This window comes from Leucoraja erinacea, unplaced genomic scaffold, assembly GCF_028641065.1.
Source record: "Leucoraja erinacea ecotype New England unplaced genomic scaffold, Leri_hhj_1 Leri_984S, whole genome shotgun sequence".
In the NCBI taxonomy this organism is placed as follows: Eukaryota; Metazoa; Chordata; class Chondrichthyes; order Rajiformes; family Rajidae; genus Leucoraja; species Leucoraja erinaceus.
The window spans coordinates 1-19,840 of record NW_026576932.1 but is presented as its reverse complement, the minus strand read 5'-3'; the positions used below and the strand labels follow the sequence as shown (position 1 = coordinate 19,840).

Sequence of the window (19,840 nt, the reverse complement as noted above, 5' to 3'; positions counted from 1 at the left end):
GGCAGGAAACATGTTCCCGATGTTGGGGGAGTCCAGAACCAGTGGCCACACAGTTTAAGAATAAGGAGTAAGCCATTTAGAACAGAGACGAGGAAACACTTTTTCTCACAGAGAGTTGTGAGTCTGTGGAATTCTCTGCCTCGGCGGTGGAGGTCGGTTCTCTAGATACTTTCAAGAGAGAGCTAGATAGGGCTCTTAAAGATAGCAGAGGCAGGGGATATGGGGAGAAGGCAGGAACGGGGTACTGATTGGGGATGATCAGCCATGATCACATTGAATGGTGGTGCTGGCTGGAAGGGCCGAATGGCCTCTCCTGCACCTGTTGTCTATTGATGTGCTGGCCCACACTAGCAGCAGAGCAACTACTTACAGACTCGTCACCTCACTCCAGCTGAAGTCCATTGGCCAGTGGTCGAAGTCAAAGCTATAGGAAGCTAGCCTCCTCTGCAATCAAGAACAAAAGAACGCGTCTGAAAAACTCGCGCAGAGTGGGGGAATCGAGGACCATGATACGATAAACAGATCAGATTATTAAGGGTTTGGACACGCTAGAGGCAGGAAACACGTTCCCGATGTTGGGGGAGTCCAGAACCAGGGGCCACAGCTGGAGTAACTCAGCAGGACAGGCAACATCTCTGGAGAGAAGGAATAGAGTTGCCCTGATCTGTGCCGTTCAACTCCCTGCGGATCCTTGACAAGGCTGCTGAGACAGTTTATCGGACGTCAAAGCTTCATCTAGAACTGAAGGTGGAGTTCCCTGTACGGAGCTCTTATGGCATTTTGTCCCAAATGCACATCATTCGTGAGTGGGGATGATCAGCCATGATCACATTGAATGGCTCGAAGGGCCGAATGGCCTACTCCTGCACCCATTGTCTATCATCTATCGCCCTCTGAAGGAAAAATTACCCATTAGGTCCCCTTTCAAATTTTTCAATCTCACCTTAAAACTCAAGACTGTCTGCAAGGTTAATTCCTACAAGAGATGGCGAGACTGTCATATGCTGAGAGAATGGAGCGGCTGGGCTTGTATACACTGGAGCTTAGAAGGATGAGAGGATATCTTATTGAAACATATAAGATTATTAAGGGTTTGGACACGCTAGAGGCAGGAAACATCTTCCCGATGTTGGGGGGAGTCCAGAACCAGGGGCCAGTTTAAGAATAAGGAGTAAGCCATTTAGAACGGAGACGAGGAAACATTTTTCCTCACAGAGAGTTGTGAGTCTGTGGAATTCACTGCCTGGTGGAGGCCGATTATCTGGATACTTTCAAGAGAGAGCTAGATACGGCTCTTAAAGATAGCGGAGTCAGGGGATATGGGGAGAAGGCAGGAACGGGGCACTGATTGGGGATGATCAGCCATGATCGCAGTGAATGGCGGTGCTGGCTCAAAGGGGCGAATGGCCTACCTCTGCACCTATTGTCTAATGAGGGGTGATCTTATAGAGGTGCATAATCAACCGTGATCACAGTGAATGGCTCGAAGGGCCAAATGGCCTATTCCTGCACCTATTGTCAATTGTCTATTTACCGGAGAACATAGGTTTACGGTGAAGGGGAAAAGATTTAATAGGAATCTGATCTGAAGGGGTAACTTTTTTCACACAAAGGGTGTATGGAACGAGTTGCCAAAGGAGGTAGTTGAGGCTGGGACTATCCCAATGTTTAAGAAACAGTTGGACAGGTACATGGATGGGACAGGTTTGGAGGTATATGGATCAAACGCAGGCATGAGGGACTAGTGTAGCTGGGACATGTTGCCGGTGTGGGCAAGTTGGGCCTGTTTCCACGCTGTATCACTCCATGACTGTAAGAAGGATCCTAACCCAATGCTTGCAAAATGGTGGCCAACCTATTCACGTACCAGCCACAGAAACAGATCTACAATCGCATATTACAATCGCTCCTCTCTCTCAAATCTCTACTCCTACAGCAACATTTCTTAAAGGCCTGTCCCACTGTACGAGGTAATTCAAGAGTTCTCCCGAGTTTCCCCTTATACGAACTCGGAGAATTACGGTAATGGCCGCTCGTAGGTACTCGGGGCTCTCGTGGACATTTTTCAACATGTCGGAAAAACGTCATGACCTTACCGCGTATCCCGAGTACCTGCCGTTAGCGTTACGAGCCGCTAAGAGACGTCCCGAGCTCCGACATACCCGCTACTTACATTCTACGTACTTACCACGAGTTTGATTTTTTTTTAAACTCGGGAGAGCTCTTGGGTAAACTCGCATAGTGGGACAGGTCCTTAACTTTGTTCCCTAATCATGTATCTTACACACTGTAAATTAAACGGCTCGATTGTAATCGCGTGTAGTCTTTCTGCTGACTGGTCAGCACGAGACAAATGCTTTTCCCTGTACCTGAGCGCACGTGACAACAAACTAAACCAAAACTGCCCGCGTTCTCCATAGATGCTGCCTGACCCGCTGAGTTACTCGGGCACTGTGTGGCTTAGTTTGTTATAGACCAGCATCTACAGTTCCTTGTAGAAAGTAGCAAGGAACTGGATCACATTTGGACGGGTACATGGATAGGACAGATTCAGACGGCATGGTGGCGCAGCGGTAGAGTTGCTGCCTCACAGCGCCAGAGACCCGATTTCGATCCTGACCACGGGTGTCTGTACGGAGTTTACACGCTCTCCCCGTGAGTTTTTTCAGAGCTCTTCGGTTTCCTCCCGCACTCCAAAGATGTACAGATTTGCAGGTTAATTGGCTTGGTGTAAATGTAAAAATTGTCCCGTGAGCGTGCGTGCGTGCGTGCGTGCGCGCGTGTGTGGTAATGTTGGTGTGCGGGGATCGCTGGACGGTGTGGACTCGGTGAGCCGAAGGGACTGTTTCCGCGTTGTATCTCTATAACATCCTGAAGCCGCGGTCTGCGGAGCTTCCAACAGCGGTCGCGGCTTGGACTTACCATCCGGAGCCTGCAATCCCTCATCGGGCATCGCCAGAGAAGAGCTCCGACCGCCGGCCTATAACATCCTGAAGTCGCGGTCTCCGGTAGGAAAGCACTCGGAGTGTGTTCGACCGTCCCGACGTCGGAGTTTGGATCATCCCGACGAGAGGGCCTGTACATCCGGCCATCCGTAGCGGCAACTACGGAGGATTCATGACCCCGACCACGGGTGAACAAAGGAGGAGGACTGTCTGAACTTTGTTGCCTTCCACCACAGTGAAGAATGTTGTGGTGTATGTTTGTGTTAAATTCTATTGTGTATTGTGTGTTCTTTTTAAGTGTATCGCTGCTGGCAAATTCATATCACTGCACCTTCGGGTGCATGTGACAAATAAAATTGACTTGACTTTGAACTAAAAGGCCTGTCCCACTTGGTGATTTTTCCGGCGACTGCCGGCATCATTGACCGACGTAACAGGTTGCCGAGAAAGTTGCGGCGTGTTCGAGTGTCGCGCCATTTTATTTGTCGCCGCTGGATTTCGAAATGTTCACGATCTTTTGGTGACCCCGATAATGACGCCGGCAGTCGCCTGAAAAAAATCGGCAAGCGGGACAGGCCCTTTCAAGAAACACAAAATATGCCGGAGACGAGGCTGGCTTATTGCCCCGAGTCAGATCCAATGAACTGTGAACTGGAAGCTTTGTAAGTCACCTGCAGCTTTGAGGTTTAGTGCCTGCCTTACCTTGTTCTCCTCAGTGTTGTGCTTCTTGGTCTCGGCCAAGATTGTGATGAATTCCACGTACTCCGGATTCGACCATCGGCTCATTCCTGGGGAGCAGGGAAACAACCACCATTAGGAGCGGTAAACACCGACATTGTGGGCTGAAGGGCCTGTTCCTCTGCGGTACTATCCAAGCTTCCAGAACCCGTCTCTCTACCCCCCCCCCCCCCCACTCCATCCAGGGACCTCGACAGTCCTTTCCACATGAGGCAGAGGTCCACTTGCTCATTTTCCGGCCCTTCGGGCCAACCTCAACTACCTCCTCTGGCAGCCTGTTCCACCGCTCTCTGTGTGAAAAAGTTACCCCTCGGATTCCTCGGTAGACAAAAATGCTGGAGAAACTCAGCGGGTGAGGCAGTATCTATAGAGCAGAAGGAATAGGTGACATTTCGGGTCGAGACCCTTCTTCACACTGATGTCGGGAGAGGGAGGGGGGGTGGTAAAAAGAAAGAAAGAAGCAGAGACAGTAGGCTGTGGGAGAGCCGGGAAGGGGAGGGGAAGGAGGGAGAAAGCAGGGACTACCTGAAATTGGAGAAGTCAATGTTCATACCGCTGGGGTGTAAACTGCCCAAGTGAAATATGAGGTGCTGCTCCTCCAATTTGCGGTGGGACTCACTCTGGCCATGGTGGAGGCCGAGGACTGAAAGGTCGGATTGGGAATGGGAGGGGGAGTTGAAGTGCTGGGCCACCGGGAGATCGGGCAGGTTAAGACGGACTGAGCGGAGGTGTTCAGCAAAACGATCGCCGAGCCTGCGCTTGGTCTCGCCGATGTAGAGAAGTCAACACCTGGAACAGCGGGTACAGTAGATGAGGTTGCAGGAGGCCCAGGACAGAAAGGTCGGATTGGGAATGGGAGGGGGAGTTGAAGTGCTGAGCCACCGGGAGATCAGGTTGGTTATTGCGAACTCAGATTACTATTAAATCTTTTCCCCTTCACCTTGAACCTGTGTCCTCTGGTCCTCGATTCCCCTACTCTGGGTAAAAGACTACCCGATCTATTCCTCTCATGATTTTGTACACCCCTATAAGATCTCCCGTCATTCTCCTGCGCTCCATGGAATAGAGACCCAGTCTGCTCAACCTCTCCCTGTAGCTCACACCCTCTAGTCCTGGCAACATCCTTTCTCTGTACCCTTTCCAGCTTGACAACATCTTTCCTATAACATGGCACCCAGAACAGAACACAATGCATCTACCCGATCTATTCCTCTCATGATTTTGTACACATCAAGCGAACATAAAGTATTCAAATCAATTCAAATTCACGTCAAAATCGATGCTCGTGGCCAGTGTACTGGATTGTCACCTTGTGGTGGTGGAGAGGCTTGTGTGGACCTGAGATCCTGAGAGCGATGCCGTCTGGAGCTATCGATGCTCTTGGTAGGGCCACCCATGGCGGTAAGGTTGAGGGGGAGGTCTCTGACATAGAGCAATCCAACCAAGACCTCAACGGTGAAACAGGCGGAGGACGATGGCTGACCTTAGTGGAGCGTCACAGTCACAACGGCTGGGAAGGCGGATGAAGGCTGCGGCAGAAAAGGGTCTCCGGTCGTCTTGGACTCCATGCCACTGGATCCCGACCCAGATCTGTCAAGGACCGTGGGGTGTCTGTCTGTCTGTGCACCAGTCTCCCCACATTAAACCAGGTCACGCACAGGCGTCCTCCATATAGGGACGTGTGCGGAGGTGGCGTCGAAGGACGAGAAGCCGAAGCAAAGAAGTGGAAGCCAAATAGCCGAATGGAAACAAAGTCGAAACGCCAACAAACTGAAAGGGCGGGATGCCGAAAAGCCAACTGACTGAAAGGCTGCGTCGCCTTAGCAAACTCACCGAATGGCCGCTCTGTCGAAACGCCACCTCGCCTACAAGCCAACTCACCGAATGCCGCTGTGCGGAAAAGTCAAATAATGGCTTGTGTGGGAAAATGACCCCCACCCTCCCGTCTCCACTGGCCAGTGATGTGATGGACGCGGGGGGGTCTGGAACAATCACAGACAAGCCCCGCCCCCCGCCCAGTGACGTCATGTCCGTTATTTGACTTTTCGGCAGCGGCATTCGGTTAATCGGCTTGTAGGTGACACAGTCTTTCGGTTAGAAACATAGAAATTAGGCGCAGGAGTAGGCCTTTCGGCCCTTCGAGCCTGCACCGCCATTCAATATGATCATGGCTGATCATCCAACTCAGTATCCTATCCCTGCCTTCTCTCCATACCCTCTGATCCCCTCAGCCACAAGGGCCACATCTAACTCCCTCTTAAATATAGCCAATGAACTGGCCTCAACTATCCTCTGTGGCAGAGAGTTCCAGAGATTCACCACTCTCTGTGTGAAAAAAAAGTTCTTCTCATCTCGGTTTTAAAGGATTTCCCCCTTATCCTTAAGCTGTGACCCCTTGTCCTGGACTTCCCCAACATCAGAAGCAATCTTCCTGCATCTAGCCTGTCCAACCCCTTAAGAATTTTATAAGTTTCTATAAGATCCCCTCTCAATCTCCTAAATTCTAGAGCAGTGGTTCTCAACCTTTTTTCAGTGATGTACCCCCTGTGAAATATTTTTTCAGCCAAGTACCCCCTAACCAGCGCAAAGCATTTTTGGTTGAAAAAAGACTTAAAACAGAGCACTATGCCATCAGTGTCTGATTTATTAAACTTTGGAACTGATAAACGCATTCAAAATTCAAACATTTGAAAAAAAAGTTTTTCGAACATTTTAAATGTTAATAATCCATGACTAAATTTATTGCAAATATTTCTCATCGCTAAAATGTAGTGATTCAAACTAATGTAGTGAAAACAGTGACCATATAACCATTTAAAACTATAAAATGAACCATTTGTAGTGTTCTGTCTTGAACTACTTGGAAATAAAAAGATATAACTTAAAAAAAAGAAAGAAATAATTAACATAATTATAAATAAAGATTTGCGCACATAAAAATAATTATCAACATAAAGTGTCCTCTTTTGGGATCATAGTAAAGATCTGTGCTCAAAAAGAAATCATTAACTTAATTTTAAATAAATGCAGAAATTGCTAAAAATAAAAAATAAAAATATTTATCATCGGTTTGCTAGATATGAACTGTTTTGGGAGAGAAAAATGCTCACGGCAGACCAAACGTGTTAAACAGAAATTGGTCAGATATTGAGCTTTACACAGTAAGAAATCATGTGAAATCATCACTGACTTTAATTTTAAATGAATGTACCTGTATGTTATACTGTTTAGTTTGGAGAAACAACCAGATAGTTACTGAGTTCGCACCGACCAGCGATTTTTGTTTTCCTACAGATTTGACCATGTTATTTGGCGGCCAATCAAACGCTGTCTCTAAGGGGGTTGCATCCAATCACCAACCAGCTTGCCTTAAAATACCCGTCCAATCAACAAATAGGTCTCCTCCCGTCCAATCAGCCGCTGTCTCCAAGGGCATTGTGTCCAATCACATAATGCAGTTTAATGGTAATTAGCAGCTACGGTAAAGGTTGGAAGCCGCGGAGCTACTGACAGTCAAACGGGAGGGAGCAGGAGAGATTCACACAGTGTAGAATCCATAGCACCTAGTGTACAATTTCATAATATATACTAAATAACTGGGCTGACACACCTTGGCTGGGAACCTGGGGTTCACCAAAATTGTTCCCAATTGGGCCCCGCACATCCTAAGGCCGGCCCTGTATATGTAGCCCTATATTTTAAAATCTCACGTACCCCCTGGAGTGCCTTCACGTACCCCCAGGGGTACGCGTACCCCCATTTGAGAACCACTGGTGTAGAGAGAATAAACCAAGTCTATCCAGTCTTTCTTCATAAGACAGTCCTGACATCCCAGGAATCAGTCTGGTGAACCTTCTCTCTCCTCCCTCTATGGCAATAATGTCCTTCCTCAGATTTGGAGACCAAAACTGTACGCAATACTACAGGTGTGGTCTCACCAAGACCCTGTACAACTGCAGTAGAACCTCCCTGCTCCTGTACTCAAATCCTTTTGCTACGAAAGCTAACATACCATTCGCTTTCTTCACTGCCTGCTGCACCTGAATGCCTACTTTCAATGACTGGTGTACCATGACACCCAGGTCTCGCTGCATCTCCCCTTTTCCTAGTCGGCCACCATTTAGATAATAGTCTGCTTTCCTGTTTTTGCCACCAAAATGGGTAACCTCACATTTATCCACATTATACTGCATCTGCCAAACATTTGCCCACTCACCCAGCCAAGGTGGCATTTCGGCAGAGCGGCCATTCGGTGAGTTTGCTTTTAAGCGCCCTGCTGGTTCGGTTTGTTGGCTTTTCACCTTTGTTTCCATTCAGCTATTTGGCTTTGACTTCTTTGTTTCAGCTTCTCATCCTTCGACGCCACGTGTGGGTACCATATAGGGAATAGCACCCATTCAGCCATGACCAAAGGGGGGGCACTAAGAAGGTCAGTTTGGGTGGACATGGGAAATGAAACAAGGAACAAGAAGAGGTGTGAGGGGGTGTCACCAAGATGGAAGTGGTTTCAGGGGTGAGCAATCTGCCCGACATTTCTTACCTCTGAGACACGCCACACCAGTTAGGAACAAGAGAAACGCGCTTGCGTACGGAGTGGCTGGGATGATCTTCGACATAACAATATAACCTAAAAAAAAAGTCAAATCACATGAATCTACCGGAACAACTACAGTACATCATAACTTTGAGTCCCACCGCGGGGACACGGACTTACTATCAGAGCCTGCGATCCCTTGCCCGGGATCGACACTCCAACCGCGGCCTGCAGATTTCAATATCGAAGAGCTCCGGTAGAGACCGACGTCGGGAAGCTCCAAATGACGCAGAAGGTTCAATAATAGACAATAGACAATAGGTGCAGGAGTAGGCCATTTGGCCCTTCGAGCCAGCACCGCCATTCAATGTGATCATGGCTGATCATCCCCGATCAGTACCCCGTTCCTGCCTTCTCCCCATATCCCCTGACTCCGCTATCTTTAAGAGCCCTATCAAACTCGCTCTCAAAAGTATCCAGAGAATCGGCCTCCACCGCCCTCTGACGCAGAGAATTCCAGACTCACAACTCTCTGGGTGAAAAAGATTTTTCTCATCTCTGTTCTAAATGGCTTACCCCTTATTCTTAAACTGTGTGTGGCCCCTGGTTCTGGACTCCCCCAACATCGGGAACATGTTTCATGCCTCTAGCGTTTCCAAACCCTTAATAATCTTAGGTACACAAAAAGAGTGGAGGAGTCACTGTGGTGGATGTTTATGTTAAAATGTATTTTGTGTGTTCTGTTGCTTTTTATTGGTATGACTGTACGGCAAATAATATTCCTCGGATGTTGTAAAACATACTTGGCTAATAAAGTATGATTATGATTAAGTGCATAAGTGTTGGAAGGAACTGCAGATGCCGGGTTTAGCCTTTGACACAAAGTGCTGGAGTAACTCAGCGGGACAGGCAGCATCTCTGGAGAGAAGGAATGGGTGACGTTTCGGGTCGATAGTTCCGCCTCCTACCATCCGGGAGGCGCTACAGGTCTCTCCGTTGCCGAACCAGCAGGTCGAGGAACAGCTTCTTCCTGGCGGCTGTGACTCTACTCAACAACGTACCTCGGTGACTGCCAATCACCACCCCCCCCGGACACTTATTATTATTTATTCAAATCATTTGCTATGTCGCTCTTCCAGGGAGATCCTAAATGCATTTTGTTGGCTCTGTACTGTACACTGACAATGACAATTAAAATTGAATCTGAATCTGAATCTGAGACTCTTTTTCGGACTGATGTCAGGGGAGTGGTAGGTACATTGATGTAGATAAGGAAGTGTATGGTTTGTAAAAAAAAAGGAGTTATTAGTGGGTTTGGTTTAGTTTAGAGATACAGCGTGGAAACTTCGGCCCACCGAGTCCGCACCGACCAGCAATCCCCGCACACTAACACTATCCTACACAAACTAGTGACATTTTTTACATTTACCAAGCCAATTAACCTACAAACCTGTACGTCTTTGGAGCGTGGGAGGAAACCGAAGATCTCGGAGGAAACCTAGGCGGGTCACGGAGAACGTGCAAACTCCGTACAGACAGCACGGACGGGGAATCTTATTGAAACATATAAGATTGTTAAGGGTTTGGACATGCTAGAGGCAGGAAACATGTTCCCGATGTTGGGGGAGTCCAGGACCAGGGGCCACACAGTTTAAGAATAAGGGGTAAGCCATTTAGAACAGAGATGAGGAAACACTTTTTCACACAGAGAGTTGTGAGTCTGTGGAATTCTCTGCCTCAGAGGGCGGTGGAGGCCGGTTCTTTGGATACTTTCAAGAGAGAGCGAGATGGGGCTCTTAAAGATAGCGGAGTCAGGGGATATGGGGAGAAGGCAGGAACGGGGTACTGATTGGGGATGATCACATTGAATGGCGGTGCTGGCTCGAAGGGCAGAATGGCCTACTCCTGCACCTATTGAAAAATATTTTTTTTTTTTAAATCTCGGCGAAAACCCAGGGGGGTCACGGGGAGATCATGCAAACTCCGCGTGGACAGCAGCCGTAGTCGGAATCGAACCCGGGTCTCCGGCGCTGTGAGGCAGCAACTCTACCGCTGCACCATTATGCCCGCCCTGATATCTACATTATCAAATAGTACCTCCAGGTCGGGATTTCCCCCCCCGCGAGAGTCGGTCGGGACTTTTGCTGCCTCAGCCGGAGTTGGGAAAAACAACACCGCAGTCAAACAGGCAGCGTCTATCTTACCTTTCCTGTAGAAATACAGCAGCAGCAGAGGCGATGTGTAGTACGATACAGACCAGAGGACGTACGCCTGCCAAGAGTCAAAAGTGTTTTATTGTCATATATCCCGGACAGGACACTGAAATTCCTACTTGCTGCAGCACAACAGATAAAGTGAACATGTAAACATTGTATACAACGGCAAAAAAAGAAAAAGTTCAACAAATAACAAATATAGTGCAAATAATAAATAATAATAGTATTTTGCAATTGAGAGCTCAGAGCTTATTCGTTGCTGTGTTTAATAGCCTGATGACTGGAGAGTAGAAGCTGTTCCTGAACCTGGACGTTAGTTTTCAGGCTCCTGTACCTTCTGGCTGATGGCAGCGGATGATGAGTGTGGGTCTGATGATGTTGGCTGACTTTTTGAGGCAGCGACTGCGATAGATCCCTTCGACGGTGGGGAGGTCAGAGCCGATGATGGACTGGGCAGTGGTCACAACTTTTTGTAGTCTTTTTCGCTCCAGAGCGCTCAAGTTGCCGAACCAAACCAGCAGGTCAAACACGGCAATGGGCGCAGAAGCCTTCGCAAGTTCACAAGATACAGGTGCAGAAGTAGGCAAGTCGGCCCATCGAGTCCACTCCGTCATTCGATAATGGCTGATCTCTGCTTCCCCCATCCCATTTCCCCGCCCTCTCCCCACGACTCCAGACACCCGTTCTGATCAAGAATATCCACCGACTTGGCCTCCACAGCAATGAGTTCCACAGATTCACCACCCTCTGACTAAAGAACCTTATCCTCACCTCCTTGCTCAAATAGCGCCCTTTAATCCTGAGGCTGTATCCTCTGGTCCTAGACTCCCCCACCAGTGGAAACATCCTCTCCACATCCACTCTATCCAGGCCTTTCACTATTCTGTACGTTTCAATGAGGTACCCCCCCCCCCCCCCCTCAACAATAGACAATAGGTGCAGGAGTAGGCTAGCACTGCCATTCAATGTGATCATGGCTGATCATCCACAATCAGTACCCTGTTCCTGCCTTCTCCCCATATCCACTGACTCCACCATCTTTAAGAGCCGTATCTAGCTCTCTCTCGAAAGTATCCAGAGAACCGGCCTCCACCGCCCTCCAAGGCAGAGAATTCCACAGACTCACAACTCTCTGTGAGAAAAAGCATTTCCTCGTCTCTGTTCTAAATGGCTTACCCCTTATTCTTAAACTGTGTGTGTGGCCCCTGGTTCTGGACTCCCCCAACATAGGGAAGATGTTTCCTGCCTCTAGCGTGCCCAAATCCTTAATAATCTTATATGTTTCAATAAGATCCCCTCTCATCCTTCTAAATTCCAGAGTACACAAGCCCAGCCACTCCATGCTCTCAGCATATGACAGTCCCGCCATCCCGGGAATTAACCTTGTAAACCTACACTGCACTCCCTCAATAGCAAGAATGTCCTTCCTCAAATTAGGGGACCAAAACTGCACACAATACTCCAGGTGTGGTCTCACTAGGGCCCTGTACAACTGCAGAAGGACCTCTTTGCTCCTATACTCAACTCCTCTTGTTATAAAGGCCAACATAAGGCCATTTGCCCAAATTAGGGTAACTACTGAGCTGTCTGATCTCTCGCTTGGTTTTGCACACCATTTGTTGAAGTCACGTAAACCTAAAAAAAAAAAACACTTAGCTGGCCCAGCGGGGATTATCCCTGAATAACAAGAATGCCTAGGGATTTATGATAGCGTTCCAACAGCAAGGGGCTTTCAAGACTTTGTTCCATGTTACGTACAGCCAGCGCTTCTAGTCGATAAACAACATTTTTTCGTTTAGAGACACAGCCTGGAAACGGACGTACATGCCACTGGGGATAAACGGGACGACTGTGGATAGGGTGAGCTACTTTAAATACCTAGGAGTCCACATCACAGAGGATCTGACATAGACATCACACATTGCCACACTGGTGAGTAAGGCAAGGCAGCGCCTTTACCACCTCAGGCAGCTGAGGAAATTCAGAGTGTTTCTGAGGATCCTCCAGTGCTTCTACTCAGTGGCTGTAGAAAGCATCTTGTCCGGGAACATCCCAATCTGGTTTGGGAACAACTCTGCCCAGGACAAGCAGGCACTGCAGAGAGTAGTGCGTTTGGCCGAACGCACTATGGGAACTACACTCGCCCCCCCCTACAGGAACTATACAACAGGAGGTGCAACTCCAGAGCCAACAAGATCCTGGGAGACCCCTTCCACCCCAGCAATGGACTGTTCCAGCTGCTACGGTCAGGCAAACGCCTCCGTTGCCATGCTATGAGAACGGAGAGGTTGAGAAGGAGTTTCTTCCCAGAGGCCATTAGGACTGTAAACTCCTACCTCCCCAGGGACTAACTCTACTGAACCACTCTACTGTTCTTGGTTTCTTGGCCCTCCAAAATATTCCAAATGGAATTTAAACTGGAGGTGGTGAAGGGAGGGCTTAAGCCAGAAAGGGTTATTGGGAAGAAAGAGCTACTTTAAATGTAGTTGCATCTGGTTGGGTAACTATAGTTGGGTGGAGATTATTCCATGCTTTAATTGTGCGGGGGAAGAACGAATTGCTGTACACATCTGTCTTTGTAGCTGGGATCACAAATTGGATCGAATGCCCTCGTCTGCTCCTAATTGGTTTGGGTTTGGTGTAGGTCTTGTAGTCTATGTCGAGCTGACCATTTAACATTTTGTAAAAACAGGTCAAACGGTGAGCTTCACGTGTGTCTGTCTTGGAGAGGGTTCCTTCCACCCCGACCAGAGAATTCAGAAGTTTGGTGACACTCGCTTCTCTCTCATAGGTGTTAGTAACAAATCGAGCTGCCTGTCTTTGGACACGTTCGATGGAAGAAATGTTTTTATTTGTGTATGGGTCCCATGCTGCAACTGCGTAGTCCAAATGAGGTCTAACGAGGGTGAAGTATAGCTTCTCCTTGACAGAAGTTGACCAATGATGAAAGTTGACCTCAGAAAGTTTAGGACACCTATTGCTTTCACCGTTGCATGATGAGTTGTGTGATGTCTTTTTAAAATTGCTGTTTTTTCTTTTTTTTTCCCACCCACAAATATGTAATATGTGAATATGTGATTCTGTTCCATTCTGTTTTGTTTGTTTTTTTTTGCACAATCCGCGAGCATTGCCACTTTTCATTTCACTGCACATCTCGTATGTGTATGTGACGAATAAACTTGACTTGACTTGACCCTTCGGCCCACCGAGTCCGTGCCGACCACCGATCGCCACCGAATAGTAAAAGAATCATAGGTGGACAAAAATGCTGGAGAAACTCAGCGGGTGAGGCAGCATCTACAGAGCGAAGGAATAGGCGACGATTCGGGTCGAGACCCTTCTTCAAAAAAAGGAAGAAATGCTTACCCATCCGAGGATGCTGTCAGAATGTTTCTCCACGAATCCTTGGCTGGTAGTAGAATCCCTGCAGGTTAAAGAACGGATTTCAAAACACGGACATATACACAGCATATGACAGTCCCGCCATCCCGGGAATTAACCTTGTAAACCTACGCTGCACTCCCTCAATAGCAAGAATGTCCTTCCTCAAATTAGGGGACCAAACTGCACACAATACTCCAGGTGTGGTCTCACTAGGGCCCCGTACAACTGCAGAAGGACCTCTTATACTCAACTTCTCTTGTTATGATGGCCAGCATGCCATTCGCTTTCTTCACTGCCTGTTGTACCTGCATGCTTACTTTCATTGACTGATGAGCAGAGGAGAGGATCGATACTTGTTTAGTTTAGTCTACTTTAGTTTAGGGATACAGCGTGGAAACAGGCCCTTCAGCCCACCGAAACCGCACTAACCAGCGATCCCCGCACATTAACACTACCCTACACACAAAGAAACATAGAAAATAGGTGTAGGAGTATATGGACGAGAAAGGAATGAAGGGTTATGGTCTGAGCGCAGGTATATGGGACTAGGGGAGAATACGTGTTCGGCACGGACTAGAAGAGTCGAGATGGCCTGTTTCCGTGCTGTAATTGTTATATGGTTATTATATGGTTATAGTAGGCCATTAGGCCCTTCGAGCCAGCGCCACCTTTCATTGTGATCATGGCTGATCATCCACAATCAGTACCCCGTTCTTGCCTTCTCCCCATATCCCTTGACTCTGTTATCTTTAAGAGCTCTATCTAACTCTCTTGGAAGCATCCAGAGAAACTGCCTCTGAGGCAGAGAATTCTACAAACTCACAACTCTCTGTGCGAAAAAGGTTTTTCCTCATCTTGATGAAGCCGAGTTTTAGTTAAAAATATAAGAAGATATTAAATTGGCTTCTGGGCTAGCTTACAGCTTATATTTAGTCTCAAATTAGGCTTGCCTTAGGTTGTGGGTGTGTGAGATAATAAATCCTATAACATTGGAGAAGCTAGAGATATCTTTGAAGTAAGATGCCATAAACCAAATGACCAATGTTTATGGGGAGGAGGCAATAAAGGAAGAGAGAAATAGCCAGTCACATCTTTGTAAACAAATGACCTATGTTTATGAGGGACCAAATGACAGAGGAAGCAGCGAAAAGAGCTAGGGTGGTCTATTTGGAGATAAAATAACCTAAAGCAAATGGCCAATGTTTTTAGTATATCTTGTACCATGTAAACAAAAGGTTTGATGTGATGCATTCTGTGGAAACCTTTTCCTGTACCTCTGACATGATTAATGTCTGTGGAATGTGCTAAGGGGACAAAAAAACCCTATTTAAGGCAATGTAATTCTGTTGTTAAGGGAAGAGGACCGAGGACAGTTGAGTGTCTACATTGGTCACTTAGCTGGAATTCTCGCTCCCTTCCATCGGCCGATGTTAAGTAAAGTTTTGAACTGGTCTACCAAACAGTTTGTGTGGTGTCTGTTTATTAAGAAGCGAACCTGGTTTAGTAGTTAAGATAAGTAGCTTTTTCAATCTCCGTTCTAAATGGCCTACCCCTTATTCTTAACCTGTGGCCTCTAGTTCTGGACAACCCCCAACATCGGGAACATGTTCCTGCCTCTAGCGTGTCCAATCCCTCAATAATCTTGTATGTTTCAATAAGATTCCCTCTCATCCTTCTAAATTCCAGTGTACAAGCCCAGTCGCTAGTTAGCCCCAAGAGCTCTATCTAACTCTCTTTTAAATTCATCCAGTGAACTGGCCTGAGGCAGAGAATTCCACAAATTCACAACTCTCTGGGTGAAAATGTTTTTTCTCATCTCAGTTTTAAATGGCCTCCTCTTTATTCTTAGACTGTGGCCCCTGGACTGGACTCCCCCAACATTGGGAACATTTTTCCTGCATCTAGCTTGTCCAGTCCTTTTATAATTTTATATACGCCCTTCTAACTTCCAGTGAATACAAGCCCCAGTCTTTCCAATCTTTCCTCATATGACAGTCCCGCCATCCCGGGGATTAACCTGGTGAACCTACGCTGCACTGCCTCAATAGCAAGGATCTCTATCCTACACACACTCGTGAAAATTCACTATTTTACCAAAGCCAATTAACCTACAAACCTGCACGTCTTTGGAGTGTGGGAGGAAACCGAAGATCTCGGAGGAAACCCACGCGGGTCACGGGGAGAACGTGCAAACTCCGTACAGACAGCGCCCGTAGTCGGGTCTCTGGCACTGCGAGATGGCAACTCTACAGCCGCGCCCATGGCCACAATCCCTGCATAGATGCTGGATTCCTGCCTCATGTTACAGACGGTGGATAGATAGATCTTCGCCAATCTTTCACTTTCAACGTGAACACAATCTATTTTTACATTTCTCGTTAATCTATTCTGTGCACCACTTTCCCTTTCCTTATCAATACTTCGGTTCTTCTTTGCCGAACTCTAGAATCCCCCCAATACTCGGGCCTGCTGTTTTTGCCACCTTAACAGGCCTGTCCCACTGGGGCAATTTTTAGACGACTGTCATAGTCGTAGCAGGTCGTCGAAAAACCCGCGACTGGACCCCCCCCTTCGACATGAAATTTGACATAGAATCATTCAAACAAGAGGACATGACCAGAATTAAGGGCAGAAGTTTAGGGGTAATATGAGGGGGAACTTCTTTACTCAGAGAGTGGTAGCGGTGTGGAATGAGCTTCCAGTGGAAGTGGTGGAGGCAGGTTCATTGGTATCATTTAAAAATAAATTGGATAGGCATATGGATGAGAAGGGAATGGAGGGTTATGGTACGAGTGCAGGCAGGTGGGACTAAGGGAAAAAAAGTTGTTCAGCACGGACTTGTAGGGCCGAGATGGCCTGTTTCCGTGCTGTAATTGTTACATGGTTATATGGTTATACTTTAAGGGCAAAAAAAACCCGAAGTCAATAGTCAATAGGTGCAGTAGTAGGCCATTCGGCCCTTCGAGCCAGTACTGCTATTCAATGTGATCATCCACAATCAGTACCCCGTTCCTGCCTTCTCCCCATATCCCCTGACTCCGCTATCTTTAAGAGCCCTATCTAGCTCTCTCTTGAAGGTATCCAGAGAACCGGCCTCCACCGCCCTCTGAGGCAGAGAATTCCACAGACTCACAACTCTCTGTGAGAAAAAGTGTTTCCACGTCTCCGTTCTAAATGGCTTACCCCTTATTCTTAAACTGTGTGGCCCCTGGTTCTGGACTCCCCCAACACCGGGAACATGTTTCCTGCTTCTAGCGTGTCCAAACCCTTAATAATCTTATATGTTTCAATAAGATCTCATCCTTCTAAACTCCAGAGTGTACAAGCCCAGCCGCTCCATTCTCTCAGCATTTGACGGTCCCGCCATTCAGGGAATTAACCTGGTGAACCTACGCTGCACTCCCTCAATAGCCAGACAGCACTGGCGACAACCTACGTTAACCTGGCTACTACTACGACAACACCTACGTCAGGGGAAGTCAAGCTACACTCATTGGCGTCAAACTCACTGTCGCCGACTGTCTCCGAGAATTCTTTCAACATGTTGAAAGTCCAGCGGGGACCAGAAAGACACTACGACTCTTTGGGCGACTGAGAAGAGAGACTACTGACGACCGTACAGGAGACACCCCGGCGACAGCCTAGTCACCTGTAGACGCCTAAACAAATAGACGAGTGGGAGAGGCCCTTGACGGGCTTTTCCCCCGTGATTGTAAAAACCATCTTCAACTTCTCTTTGTAACCACGACTAGATCGTTTTGTTCGGCCCCCTTTTATTTCCCCACGAGGTCACATATTACTCCTACGCTGTGTAATTCTTGCATCTTTCCCACATTACTGGCAAGGCTTTCCGTGTAGTTCCCCCAATCTGTCATAGCCATCGCGTGCTTCAGTCGAGCAGTCACGGTGGGGCAGCGGTAGAGTCGCTGCCTCACAGCGAATGCAGCGCCGGAGACCCGGGTACCATCCCGACTGCGGGTGCTGCCTGCGCGGAGTTTGCACGTTCTCCCCGTGACCTGCGTGGGTTTTTTCGCCGGGATCTTCGGTTTCCTCCCGCACTCCAAAGACGTGCGGGTTTGTAGGTTAATTGGCTTGGTAAATGTAAAAATTGGCCCTAGTGTGTGTAGGATGGTGTCAATGTGCGGGGATCGCTGGTCGGCACGGACCCGGTGGGCCGAAGGGCCTGTTTCCGTGCTGTATCGCAAGTTAAACAGCATGGAAAAAGGTACTTCAGCCCACCGAGTCCGCGCCGACCAGCGATCACCCCGTACGCTAGCACCATCCTACACACACTAGGGACAATTTCCAATTTATTATAGCGAAGCTATTTAGCCACTCTGGGACTAGGTGGGGCATTGTCTTGTTTAGTTTAGTTTAGAGGTACAGCGTGGAAACAAGCCCTTCGGCCCACCGAAGAGCGCCGACCAATGATCCCCACACACTAACAATAGACAATAGGTGCAGGAGGAGGCCATTCGGCCCTCCAAGCCAGCACCGCCATTCACTGTCATCGTGGCTGATCATCCCCAATCAGTACCCCGTTCCTCCCCATATCCCCATGACTCCGCTATCTTCAAGAGCCCAATCTAGCTCTCTCTTGAAAGGATCCAGAGAATCCGCCTCCACCGCCCTCTGAGGCTGAGAATGCCACAGACTCACAACTCTCTGTGTGGGAAAAAGTGTTTCCTCGTCTCCGTTCTAAATGGCTTTCCCCTTATTCTTAAACGGTGTGTGGCCCCTAGTTCTGGACTCCCCCAACATCGGGAACATGTTTGTTTAAGAAGGAACTGCAGATGCTGGAGAATCGAAGGTACACAAAAAAGCTGGAGAAACTCACTTACTGTCTCCTCCCCTTCCTCAGTCCCCCTGCTGTCTCCTCCCATCCCCCAGCCTTCGGGCTCCTCCTCCTTTTTCCTTTCTTGTCCCCGCCCACCCCACCCCCGATCAGTCTGAAGAAGGGTTTCATCCCGAAAGATAGAAACATAGAAATTAGGTGCAGGAGTAGGCCATTCGGCCCCTTCGAGCCTGCACCACCATTCAATATGATCATGGCTGATCATCCAACTCAGTATCCCGTACCTGCCTTCTCTCATACCCTCTGATCCCCTTAGCCACAAGGGCCACATCTATCTCCCTCTTAAATATAGCCAATGAACTGGCCTCGACTACCCTCTCCGGCATAGAGTTCCAGAGATTCACCACTCTCTGCGTGAAAAAAAGTTCTTCTCATCTCGGTTTTAAAGGATTTCCCCCTTATCCTTAAACTGTGACCCCTTGTCCTGGACTTCCCTAACATCGGGAACAATCTTCCTGCATCTAGCCTGTCCAACCCCTTAAGAATTTTGTAAGTTTCTATAAGATCCCCTCTCAATCTTCTAAATTCTATAGAGAAACATTGCCTATTTCCTTCGCTCCATAGATGCTGCTGCACCCGCTGAGTTTCTCCAGCATTTTTGTGTACCTTCGGGAACATGTTTCCTGCCTCTAGTGTGTCCAAACCCTTAACAATCTTACATGTTTCAACAAGATACCCTCTCATCCTTCTAAACTCCAGAGTATACAAGCCCAGCCGCTCCATTCTCTCAGCATATGACAGTCCCGTCATCCCAGGAATTAACCTGGTGAACCTACGCTGCACTCCCTCAAAAGTATGAATGGTTATTCCCTCAATGCCGGAGGATGAGGGGAGATCTTATAGAGGTGTATAAGATCATGAGGGGAATAGAACGAGTAAATGCACAGTCTTTTACCCAGAGTTGGGTACCCGGTACTTCGCTGGAGTTAGACGAATGAGTGGGGGGGTTGGGGGGGGGGGGGGGGGGGGGAAGAAGAGACCTCATGAAACATACTGAATTATTAAAAAGCCTGAATAGAGTGGATGTGGAGAGGATGTTTCCACTGGTGGGAGAGTCTAGGACCAGAGGTCACAGCCTCAGAATTAAAGGACGTTACTTTAGGAAGGAGGTGAGAAAAAGTGTTCCCTCGTCTCCTTCCTAAATGGCTTACCCCCTTATTCTTAAACT

The 19,840-nt window shown here is 48.0% G+C and overlaps 1 protein-coding gene across 1 annotated transcript in view; it reads right to left on the bottom strand.

Annotated features, from left to right (window-relative positions):
• Nucleotides 1–14,072, bottom strand: part of abhd16a (abhydrolase domain containing 16A, phospholipase) — a 45,641-nt gene extending 31,569 nt beyond the window's left edge. Inside the window, exons 1-5 of the mRNA XM_055631970.1 lie at nt 13,800–14,072; nt 10,422–10,488; nt 8,224–8,310; nt 3,648–3,733; nt 371–444 (exon numbers count right to left, since the gene is read on the bottom strand). Coding sequence (XP_055487945.1) covers nt 371–444; nt 3,648–3,733; nt 8,224–8,310; nt 10,422–10,488; nt 13,800–13,904 — 419 coding nt within the window. The 5' untranslated portion in view covers nt 13,905–14,072. The remainder of the gene's footprint in view (nt 1–370; nt 445–3,647; nt 3,734–8,223; nt 8,311–10,421; nt 10,489–13,799) is intronic.
• Nucleotides 14,073–19,840: the final 5,768 nt, after the last annotated feature.